The 12,944-nt window shown below is 33.8% G+C and overlaps 1 protein-coding gene and 1 long non-coding RNA gene across 10 annotated transcripts in view; one reads left to right on the forward strand and one right to left on the reverse strand.

The window, feature by feature from the left end:
• Usp15 (ubiquitin specific peptidase 15) overlaps positions 1–6,806 on the forward strand; it is a 132,392-nt gene extending 125,586 nt beyond the window's left edge. For all 8 annotated transcript variants that reach the window (XM_020174968.2, XM_020174976.2, XM_020174977.2 and 5 more), the window contains 2 exons: positions 223–311; positions 3,649–6,806. In XM_020174968.2, the coding sequence (XP_020030557.1) occupies positions 223–311; positions 3,649–3,831 (272 nt within the window). In that variant the 3' untranslated portion in view covers positions 3,832–6,806. The remainder of the gene's footprint in view (positions 1–222; positions 312–3,648) is intronic.
• The window catches only part of LOC141425786 (uncharacterized), a 44,682-nt gene that overhangs the window by 3,832 nt on the left and 27,906 nt on the right, over positions 1–12,944 (reverse strand). Inside the window, exon 3 of one of the 2 annotated variants that reach the window (XR_012450889.1) lies at positions 12,647–12,717. The exons of the other annotated variant lie outside the window; for it this stretch is intronic. This is a non-coding gene — a long non-coding RNA (uncharacterized lncRNA). The remainder of the gene's footprint in view (positions 1–12,646; positions 12,718–12,944) is intronic. 2 annotated transcript variants of the gene reach the window in all.

The following is a 12,944-nucleotide window of genomic DNA, read 5'->3' on the forward strand; positions in this document are numbered from 1 at the left end:
AAAAGTCCCAAGTTTCAGCTCAGATGAAAAATATTTCTTAGGCATATAGACTATAGGAAATTATTCTAAAAACTCTTAATAATTAAAACAGTTTAATGAGTAATAAACAGATGATTATCATGTAATTTTAATAGGTACTCCTTATGTAGATACTTATAGAATTTTGAGGATTCCCCAGAAAACTGGATATTTTAAATCACAGAAGTAATATTTTTTCATCAGATACTGCTTTCTCAAAAAATAAAGATGATGGAAAATGGTACTATTTTGATGACAGTAGTGTCTCCACTGCATCTGAAGATCAAATTGTGGTAAGTGTGTCTTATACTTCTTAAAAATTGTTTTAGGACATGAATATAAAGTTAACAAAAGGGAGGGGATGTGGGGTGTAACACAGCAGTAAAGCAAGTGCAGGGCCCTAGGTTCAATCCCCAGAACCAGAAAAAAAAATTAATGAGGGGTCTTTGGAAAACTATAGTCTATATTTTAGCAATTATACTAGCTAAGCGACAATTGCTCTGACTTAAAGAAATCCCGAATTGTCCCTCAAGTGGAAATTTGTCTTCAGAATTTGCCCACTAACAAAATTGCATTGTGAAATGTTTTCTGGCAGTTTTTCATAAAAAACAAGTTTCTAATGAGAATTAGTTTTCTAGAGGAAAACTTTTAACTTTGAACTCTTTAACTTTCTAGACATTGACTACTTAAAGTAAGAATGTTGAAATGGGGGAAATCTTCTAAGTACCTTACCATACCTATGATCCTAAAGTGTTAAGACCATTAAGCATTTAATTTAAACTTAAAATGACATAAATAGATAAAAAGAATGTATAGATTTTTTTAAATATTAAAATTTGTATACTTTAGGATTTTCTGGAAATGAGGATATTCTGTCTACTCACACTGGTATTTGTTTATCATCCCCATATTCTGCTTTACACCAAATCAAACATTTATTTTCAGATATTGACTAATGGAAGGTGACTGTAATGTACCCTAGGAAGAAAGCTAAAAGTTACTTGTTAAGAGTTTATTAGTAAATTTCTGAGCCTAATTATTTGCATAGCTTTAATTTCTTTGCTTAAATAGGTCTGAAATAATCTTGAATTGTTTCTTATTCTCCTTTTCTCCACCCATCCCTGCAGTGTGTTTGCGTGTGTGTGTGTGTGTTTGTGTAGTTATACATCCCTTAACAACAGGGGTAAATTCTGAGAAATGAATCACTACATTGTTTTGTCATTGTGTTAATAATACCAATGTACTCGCCCAAACCTAGATGGTACAGCCTACTACACACCTATCCCATGTTAGAATCTTGTGGGATGACCACTGTATATGCCATTCATCATTGACCAAAATGTCATTATGTGGCACATGAGTACACACAACACACACACATGCATATAATATACACATATTCTGTTGCTTACTTCCCATATCTGTAACAAAAGATACTTAAACCCTATACTATATACCTAACATTTCCAATTTATATTTAACCTCATTTCTTTTGTCTCTCATTTTTAAATTCTGTTCTCTTTACCAGTTCAAACATCCTAAATTACCCTTCTTCCTTCAAAGTCTCTTAAACAACACTGCCCTAATCCTGCCTTCAAGTAATAATTTGTCTTGTTTATGGACAATATATAAATTTGATATTGCTGTGCATTTTAACAGTGGTTCTTCATTTAGCCAAGGTATTTGAGTTTTGAGTACCATATATAGGTGTATGTGTATTTTATATATAAGGTTAAAAAACAGCTGTCTCCACTAAGAAGCTTATTATCTAAAGAAGATTGGCAAATTAATAATTATAATATGTTAACTATCTTACTATAGCCGTGTAGAAAATGACTGCTGTACGCATTCAGATTTCTGGTTTGAGGAAGCAGTCATTGTAGGAAAGTCCTTGTAGTGAAGGTGGTATTTGACCTGAGTCTACTAGTACAAATAAGAGTAAGTTAAATAAAAGAACAGTGTCTACAAAAGCAAGGAGGCATGACATTTTAAGGGAACAGGAAATAATTTGATAAGACTAAAAGGAAAGCTTGTGTTAGGGATGTGAGGAGATAACTTTGGCACTCAAATAAAATTGACATCCTAAGTTCTAGATGTTTTTGTAAAGACTATGGGAGATCCTTAGATGATTATTAAATAGTACAATAAAATTATTAATTTTCTCTGTCTTTGAGAACACTAAAAAGAAAAAAGATAGATTTGAAGACACTGAGTAAAAAAGCAGAAAGCCATTCAGGAGGCTGTTACAGTAATTTAAATATTTAAATAGTAGTAGTAACAGTATAGACAAGGGAAGAATGAAGTTATAGAATATTTACTAAATAGAATTAGTAAAACTTGACTGAAGTTAAAATTAGATATAAATAAAGATATAGATGTAGAGATACAGAGTTTACCAAGATTGGGAGTATTAAGAAGAAAATTTGCTGTTGAAGTTTGAGGTAACTATGTGAGAGCTATGTTGTCGAAATTTCCATTAGGTAATATGACTAATAAGACTGGAACTCAGAGGTGAGAAATGCTTTACATTGCAAATCTGAGTTGGCATAGATAGCAGTTAAAGCCATAGGTTTGAATGAATCACCTAATGAGAGACAAACTGAAAAAGAGTGGTAGGCTGAAAGCAGAATATTATGTTTTTAAAGGTCAGGACTTAGGCCACAGAATCTGAGAAGGACCTGAAGAAATTGTAGAAGTCTAAGGAGAAGTGGTTTCACAGAAGCCAAAAATTGCTTGATAACAGAAGAAAGTCAGCCATTTAGGTTGTTTACTAGGAGGTTGTTAATCCTAGTGAAACTCACTTCATTAGCACTGTTTGAGCAAAAAATGTACCATTAAATTGAGGAGTGTGCATGAGAGTGAGTGATGGGTATAGAATATTCTGTCAGCCTGGTGGTAAAGAACACAGAGTTGCATGATGACAGTTTGAAGAAAAAGTAGAATGAGAGGGATTTATGATGGAAAAAGACTTGAGTATGTTTTAATGCAAAGAAAAATCTAGGAGATAAGAATTCATTAAAGATAGGCAGTGATGATTAATGGGAAATATTCTTAATTAAGGGGAAAAATATTCTTAATACTGTAGGAAAAGTTGGACTCTAGAGCAAATGTGTTGAAATGACTAATATTAGGTAGAAGGAGGCTCACCTTTTCCTAAGAGTAAAAGGAATAAAAGCATAGAATTATATTTCATGTTAGAGTAAGTAGGCTAAGTAGAGCATCTGCACAGCAAGCATGTCAGCCCTGAGTTCAAACTCCAAGCCCCAGAAATAGGTAGGTAGGTAGGTAGGTAGGTAGGTAGGTAGGTAGGTAGGTAGATAGATAGATAGATAGATAGATAGATAGATAGATAGATAGATAGATAGATAGATGAAATGTTAATCTTTGTTTTACTTGTGTTTATTTCTTGGTCCAAGTAATATAGAAGAGAATAAAAAGTACTTAATTCCAGAAACCATTGTTCCTTTACATTAGAAATCCCTTTATACTTAATTTTAGTAGCTTCTATTTGACCATGTGTGGTTTCCTATTTGATTTATTCCTTGTAACCAAAATTGGTAACAAAATTCATATTTTAAGGTGTGATCTTTCAGAATTATGACCATTAACATCCTTTGTTTGTTTTGGCAGTCCAAAGCAGCATATGTACTCTTCTACCAGAGGCAAGACACTTTCAGTGGAACTGGCTTTTTTCCTCTTGACCGAGAAACTAAAGGTGCTTCAGCTGCCACAGGCATCCCCTTAGAAAGTGATGAAGATAGCAATGATAATGACAATGATATAGAAAATGAAAACTGTATGCACACTAATTAATGAAAGTCCTAGAAGCCATAAAAGAGACTTTCCTGCTGGTGGTATCTGTGGAAAGGAAGTTACCCACCACATTAAAACACAAGTCTGAGATGGGGAGTTTCAGATAACCGAATGTAAATCCTTTATCAGATTTTAACTTGTGCAGTACTTGAAGTGAAACACAATGAAAACTTTAACAGAAATTGTCTCTTAATACATTTGCAGTCTTGTATTTACAAGCTAAATATATATAGGAAATCACAAATAAATCCCTTTTAAGTTTGCTGCTGTTTTGATGAATTATGTTTTCTTTAGTTTTTTGGATGTGAGTTAATTGATTACAAATGTTAAATTTGTGGATGTTGGTCATTCATTTTGCTCTAATAATACTGCAAGAAAACTATTGCTGAACTTAGTTTTTGGATAATCTAGTTCATGTGCATTAGGCTGCCATATATACTACTATAATACTTAGCTGCAGTATCAATGTGGCATAAATACTGCAGTATTATCCTTGGGAAATCAAATTTCCAAATGTATCGCTGGTAATCAATATGGGCCTATTAAAAAAAATCATGATCTGAGAAACAATCTTGAAAAAGTAATTTCATTTTGTAGTATCATTAAAAATCCAGAATATTACATTCATCTTAACTGCCATTATGGAAACAGGTTCTAGATTTTACATACCATCCAAAGTCATTTTTTCAGTTACATGTAAGTACTTTTTACTGATACTGGAATGTATTCTTTAGACAGTCAAAAATTTCTACTTGCTTTAAAATGCATATCTTTAATCTGGTGTTGGTCCAAAAATAAAATTTTTTCTGTCTATTCTCTTCCCCATTTTTTTGGTAATTTGGCAACTTTTAGGTCTCCCGGTTATTGTAATATAAGGACAGACTTAATAGTATTCTGTATCCATAGTAATAAATGCATCAAGCTTAGGTGAGAGATTTTTTTTCATATACTAGCCTTTAAATCATTAATGGAAAACTGGCTATAAAGGTAGGTCTGTTAACTTTCTTTGTGTGTTCCTGATGGAATTCACCATAGCCTTACAGCTTTTCTCAGAAGGTAACTTGTTATAAGACAAATGGCATTTGCATGTTCCAGAGTCAGAACCTGTACAGTATATAAAGCTTACAAACCTTGAATTTGATTTTAGTTCACCACATTCAAGGATCCAGGATGCCAAATACATGTGTGGACATTCGAAACATTTTCATTTGCTGCTTTCTTTCCCTTTGATCTAGTTGAAAGAATGTATTGTCGATTGGCATACAATACTGCCTTTAATAGAAGACTAAATGCTGGGGCACATTTCACCTATCTACTACCTGAGAAATTGCTTTGTGTCCCACTGTTATTAAAGCAAAAGTATAATGTTCTTCACTTGAACTAATCAAATACAATAGATTATAAATTGTGTATTGTAAATAAAAGTTCACTCTGTGAGTGCACATTTTGGTAAGTTATTTATTTATGTTAGCATTTAAAAGTAAAAAAAAAAAAATGCATTTGACCAGGATAAATGAGGTATGTTAATCATGGCTTTGCTTTATACCTTGATACTGAAGCTGGTTTTTCATCCTGGTATTTTAAAAGCTGCTTTGGGTTTTTCCTTTTTTTCTTTCCTTTTTTTTTTTTAAATGTAAACTAACCTCCTGCATGACAGAGGTTAAAATTTTGTCTGCACTTGGGTTCACTTGAGTTTACATTTGAAATGTGCATGTTTATTTATACAGAGTTCAATAAAGCTATTCAAGGCCTTACTTAGTCTTTTATTTCTTACTCTGAATCTGCTGATAACAGTTCCCTATTTCATGGATAGATGATTATACTACTGGAAAGAGCAAAGTAAATCCTACTTTTAGGGATATTTTAAAGCTGATTTTTTAAATTAAATATGAAACAAATATTTGTGTACCCACAAATCACTGTTTTACATTCTGGAGATAAACAGCAATAAACAAATATCTCTACCCTCACAGAACTTACATTCTTTCTGCCATTTACCAAGTAATGGACTTTATTTCCTATATTCCCATTTTTTAAAGGTAAAAAGAAAAGTCCAAGTTAACTTTTTCTAGACCTAGATTTTAGTCTCCACCCCAATTCTCCTGGAGACCTCTTCTTTTTTTCTTTTCTTTCTTTTTTTAAAAGGCAGGAACTTACTATATAGTGCAGTCTGGCCTTGAACTTCCAATCTTTTGGCTTAGCCTCCCAAGTGCAGGTAATACAGGTGTGACCCACCATGCCTGGCTGAAGTCACTTGCTTTTAAATGCCTGCCATTGAATTATAAAATTCAAATTATCATTCTCGGTTGCAAAAGATAAACTTTAATAATGCAAAGGGATAATACATGCTCCAATTTAAAAGTATACATTCATAGGGAATACAGAGCAATAGAAATGTATTAGAATTCTATTTCGAACCTTGCCCCTTAGTAATCATTATAACTTTGAACAACTTAATCTTTCCTACTCTTGTTTCTTCACCTGTAAAATAATGATAGCTGGTGTGCTTTGAGCACTTATTATGGACCAGGCACTATATTAAAGTGTGTATATGCATTATCTCATTCAGTCCCACAACAGCTATGTGGTAGGGACAGTCATCCTCACTTCGCATATGGAGGAACCAAGATGCAAAGCATTTACATAATCTTCCCATGTTCACACAATTACTATGTGTTAAGAGCTACTCCTCTATCCTCAGATATATACTTACTCTTATTATGTTATAGTGTCTGCCTCAGAAGATCGTTAAGGGCTCAAATGGCATCATGTCTTTTATGGGAAACTCATTACTGATTTCTTTGATCTAAATGGAAAGTCACCTTGAAGTATAATGACTTTGCTTCCAAAAGTATCTTCATCTCCATCTTTAAGTACTGAATGTTGATTAACCTTTCCATTTAAAAATTAATTTCAACTTGTGTATATTTTAATTAAATGGTAAATACAATGTGGCTACCCCACCCCCACCTCCATTCATCTAACTTAAACAATGCCCTTCTTTCCATTTCCCCCACTGCAGCCCTGAATTTTAGGTCTTTTTTTTTTTTCCTCACCTATAATTGATTTTAATCAATCTCCATGAAATATTTAAATATCTTGCTTTTGCTTATAATGTGTTCTTTTAGTAGTATTGTATTTATCCTTGCTTTCCTGACACCTGGATATAAAACCACACAAATCATTGATTTTCCACACAAAGAAAATCTGTAAGTACCAAAATAGATACACTGGGAGGACAGTGCATTTTTATGAACTCATTTCAGTGAGGTAGGGATATCTTATAAGGAATAAGCCAAGAAAATACAAGAAAATGAGGGAAGTATCCTTCAGTGGCATACCAAAGGGGGAGGGGAAGAAGAAAAGGAGCTTTCTACCTGAGAGGAGAAACACGTTATCACAGACATTGTTTAACACTCGCAAGTGGTGGTAAGATAAAACAGTTTTATCTGTTTTAATTGGTTTTTAATTGGTTTTAGTCTTTTTCACTTCTCTGACAGTGCATTTCATTGCTGCCTGCTTCCAACTCTCCCTGTTTAATATGTTCGATTCTCTGCTTGGTGCAGCAGCACATTCTCACCAGTTTAGTTTTTAAGGTGGCAGTAGATCATATGCTAGGGGAAGGAACCAGAGGGCCTCTAAAAATCTCAAAAGAGCGATAGGAAAGGAAAATAAATCTCATTTCTGCAATCAAAGAATAAAAGGAGAACTCTTCATATTTTTTACTTTATACAATGAGTTTTTTTCTTTGAATGATTTAACCTGAGAAATTTTGAAACAGCTTCTCTTGAAAATATATTGACACTTCCAAATAATTTTTTCCAGCCCCACTTGACAGAGGATAGATAAAAAAGAGGGGAAAGGTGAGTATATTTATACCCTTGCTAATTTATATCCTGACTAATGCAGTTGTAGATGTATGCTATATATTGTTTTATTATCAGATTTTTCTAGTGAGACTATGTGTAACAATTTTTCTTATATGCTTTCTAGGTCAGGGATATTTCAATTCAGTATGTATGTGCTTTATAGGTGTAAGTCATGTTCACTATATATGAAGCAAGAGAATTGCTAAATAGTTCAGATAACATTTTCATTTAAAACTTCAAATTTTTATAAACTATAGGTTTCAAAATATCAGAATTGGGAAGATAAAGTGTGAATGGTAAAAATTCAAATGTTGATCATGCGTTATTTTCACTAATGAAGGCGTAAAAAGTTTTTAAATGGACAGTATAAAATAGGGTGTTCAAAAATTGTTTTTGGCAAACATATGCATTAACAGACAGGGAAAAAACAAGTGTCTTTTTTTCTAGAAATGTATAGCAAATTAATTCTACAAAGCTACTAAAAATACAGCTCTTTGGAAATTGTTCTTTTAAGTAGAAATGCTGTAAAAATCATATATTTAAGTGTTTAAATTGTTTTGGTAGTTGACTATGTTCTGCTGTGGAAAATCATGCTTAAATTTGGTGCTTATTTTGCTACAAAACTTTTTCCCACATATGAGAAGCATATATGGCTTGGTCTATATAATTTGGTAAGAAAAAAGTTCTATTTGCTGTGACCTTCATTCAATTTCATTGCTAGCTGGAGTTAAATTCACATTGATTAAAATAAAATATAAATCTGAAAACAACCCAACACTATACCATAATGTGTATTCTTACATTGTTTTCAGTAATGAGACCTTCTTCCTCTTTTCATTGATTCTTAGGTATGCTATATTTTAAGTAGCTTAGACTCGTGTATTACTGTGTTCTGTTGATGTCTACCATTGTATGTGTACTTGTTCTTTTCTGACATCAACTTACCCTGTAAGTAGTGAGAGCATTTAATTTTCTTTATACTAAGAATCATCTTTCTGTTATAATATCAAGTATATAATTTTTAATTTAACTAAATTAGAGTTTATCAAAATTAATCATGTCCATGCCCATTTCCATTTAATTCCTCCCAAGAAGCCCAAGACCTCCAGGTTGATATTCACTGCTAAAGATTATCTTTTTCTAATTGCATTGTAGTGAATTACCAAGGACATGAAAAATTACATAAGATAAAGCAAATGTAAATTGTATTAGAGTTGCTGTCATTGAGTGACTTTGGTAAAACTATTCAGTAGTCATCTCGAGTCATGTTTAAATTGTATATCCATGAATTGAAGTAATACTGTAAATTCAAACCATAATCATCATTAACCATGAGTATTTGGGTAGTGTATTATCTATGCTGAAATGTGGCATGAAACATTGCATATTTAGAACCATTTCACCACTGCCAGCTCCAAATAAATCCTTAACCTCTGAATTACAGGTTTTGCAGCCATTAATGGATTCCAGTCCCCTCCCTATGAATATTAATGTGGAAGTGTAAACTATTGTAGACACAAGTATTAGGAGCATAATTTTATAACTTACACATTTAGAACCTTTTCTCTGCCTTAGGCAGACATGAGTTATGCTGTATCCCTCCTCCCCCCGCATGTGGTTAATCACAAGTTTTTTGAGTTAAGAATAAGAATCCAAATACTAGGGATTATGGTTTTTATTGTCTTTGGATACTGTCAACTCTGTTCAGTCTAAGTGAGCAGTATGATTGAAAGGGAATAATGAGACTATTAAAGCTTCATATTTACCTAAGAAGCACATGATCTTTCACAGGAGGTACATACAGTTCACTTGTGGAGGACTACTAATTATTTATGAGGAAACCAAGCTCTCCATGCACCTAAGCCATCCTGTCTTGGCACTGTCGCTAAATACTAACTCCCTTTCAGAATGATTGCAAGGTTTAACTTGTATTGACCATTATGAAGAATGATGGAGGTAATATTGCTAATAAAGATATACCCAACTCGGGAAATGATTGTTCTTTTCTTTACAAATGAGCAATTTTCCTGATCAATCATCATTCACACTCAGATTCCAATAAGTCTTTAGTAGGGCAGCAAACACAAAGAGTAATAATTAGTCCATAGAGAGCACCTATTAAATTGGTGCTTGAGGGAAAAGCTAAGAATTGGCCCTAATCCAATTCCTCACCTTCCCTCAAATATGATATAATTTGACAATCTTGTGCTTTCCCATATTATATTTGCATGCAAATACATTCTTTATCCCCTACCTGACAAACTTTTTCCTTAAAACCTATCCCAAAATAACACTTATTTGATCTCTCACATCAACTGCCATATTGGGCAGTAAGTTATGGGTTCCTCTTCCCTCACTAGACTGATTATTACCTTATGGAAGGTAGTGTGGACCATAGTGTTCCTAAATGTAGTAACTACTAATTGAAGAATTTTTCTCAATATAGGAAGCCTGGATGTACTTATTGTGATTTTATTCTTGACATTACTAAGCACATTTTTTTATTTTTTAAATAAAAATACACCTATGAATGTGTCTTAAAAATAGATGTAGGGGCTGGGAATGTACTCAGTAGAAAAGTGCTTACCTAGCATACACAAGGCCCTTAATTTGATCCTCATAACTGTAAACAAATACTATATATATGTATATATATAGTATTAAAATTTGTATGTATATTTATATATACATATATAAATATGTATATCTTAAGTACATTAACATTCTAAATTAAGTATACTTATGAAATTTGGAATACTGAAATATAAGTAATTTATATTTTACTTGTATGGTCTAGGGAAATTTTTATTACAAGGAAGTACTTCCAATGAGGAAGACAATGCTGCTAATCTCTTGCCGATCCTGTTGGAGAGCATACTGAGTTCCCATTGTCCACACAGCTGGAGTCATCTGGCATCTTTCCATAAGAATGATAGACACCTTTTGACTATACAATGACAAGAATACCTTTTTGGGTTGAGGATACTTCAGTCATTGGCTTAGTACAGTTGTCCAAAGATGAGAAATTTAAACCAAGCATTGTTGGCTCACATCTGTAATCTTAGTTACTTGGGAGGCTGAGATTGGGAGAACTGCAGTTCAGGGTCAGCCTGGACAAATAGTTCATGAGACCACATCTCCAAAATAACCAGAGCAAAATGGACTGAAGGTGTGGCTCAAATTGTAGAGTGCCTGCTTTGCAAGTGAAAAACCTTGATTCTCACCAAAAGAAAAAAAAAAAAGAAATTTGAAATTTACTCTTCACTTGAGTTGTTTTTCACCTCAAAGATCTACAATAAAACAGAAAACTTTTAGATGGGGGATGAGAATTGTCATCGAAAAGTGTCTTCTAGACCAGTGGAACAGAATTGAGGACCCAGATATGAATCACACAACTATGCCCAGCTTATTTTTGACAAAGGTGCTAAACATATACAATGGAGAAAAGACAGCCTAAATGTTGGGAAAAGTGGTTCTCCCAAAAAACTGAAACTAGATTCATGTTTATCATGCTGTACTAGTATCAGCTCAAAATGGATCAAGGACCTTAATATCAGACCCAAAACTCTAAAGTTGGTACAGGAAAGAGCAGGAAACACCCTGGAAGTAATAGGTATAGGCAAGGACTTCCTCAATAGAACCCAGTAGCTCAGCAACTAAAAGAAAGTATGGACAAATGGGACTTCATAAAACTAAAATGCTTCTGCACAACAAAAGAAATGGTCTCTGAACTGAAGAGACCACCCACAGAGTGGGAGAAAATATTTGTCAGCTACACATCAGACAAAGGACTGATAACAAGAATATACAGTGAACTCAAAAAACTGAACTCTCCCAAAATCAATGAACCAATAAAGAAATGGGCAACTGAACTAAACAGAATTTTTTCAAAAGAAGAATTCAAATGGCTAAGAAACACATGAAAAAACACCATTTCTAGCCATAAAGGAAATGCAAATCAAAACCACACTAAGATTCCACCTCAGCCCTGTTAGAATAGCCATCATTAAAAACACCACTAACAACAGGTGTTAGTGAGGATGTGGGGAAAAGAGCCCTCCTACACTGCTGGTGGGAATGCTAGCTTGTGCAACCACTCTGGAAAAAAACTTAGAGGCTTCTTAAAAATCTAAACATAGATCTGTCATATGATCCAGCAGTCCCACTCCTAGGGATATACCCAAAGGAATGTGACATAGGTCACTCCAGAGGCACTTGTACATCCATGTTTATGCAGCACTATCCAAAATAGCCAAGTTAGGGAAACAGCCAAGATGTCCCACTACTAATGAATGGATTAAGACAATGTGGTATTTGTACACAATAGAATTTTACTCAGCCATGAAGAAGAATGAAATCTTATTCACAAATAAATGGATGGAACTGGAGAACATCATTCTAAGCAAGGTTAGCCAGGCTCAGAAAACCAAAAATCATATATTCTCTCTCATATGCGGACTTTAGATCTGAGCAAATACAGCAATGTAGTCGAGCTTGGGTCACATGATAAGGGGAGAGCACACACAGGAGGTAGGGGGATAGGTAAGAAACCCAAAACATGATAGTATTTGATATCCCTACTGAAGAGGAAGTAATACAGAAACCTTAAAGTCTCAGAGGTCAATAGGAGAATGGGATAAGGAACTAGTGATCTAGTTAGAGATGAATCAACTTGAATGCATTTGTACATGGAAGCAATGCTAGAAATCTCTGTATAGCTATCCTTAGCTAGCAAAAATGTTTTGTCTTTCTTATTATTGCTTATACTTTCTCTTCAACAAAATTAGAGATAAGGGCAGAACAGATTCTGCCTGGAATTGGGGGGGGGCGGGTGAGGAGGAGAGGGAGGGGGCAGTGGGGTAGGGGGGAGAAATGGCCCAAACAATATATGCACATATGAATAAATGAATAAAAAAAATAATGGCAAACTGAATCCAACAACATACCAGAAAGATAATTCACCACGACCAAGTCAGCTTCATCCCAGGGATGCAGCGGTGGTTCAACATACACAAATCTATAAATGTAATGCAGCACATTAATAGAAGCAAAGACAAAAACCACTTGATCATCTTAATAGATGTAGAGAAAGCCTTTAATAAGATCCAACACCACTTCATGATAAAAGCTTTAAGAAAACTAGGAATAGAAGGAACATACCTCAACATTGTAATGTCTATATATGACAAACCTATAGTCAACATCATACTTAATGGAGAAAAACTGAAACTATTACCCCTAAAA

This window comes from Castor canadensis, chromosome 8 (genome assembly GCF_047511655.1).
Source record: "Castor canadensis chromosome 8, mCasCan1.hap1v2, whole genome shotgun sequence".
NCBI lineage: Eukaryota > Metazoa > Chordata > Mammalia > Rodentia > Castoridae > Castor > Castor canadensis.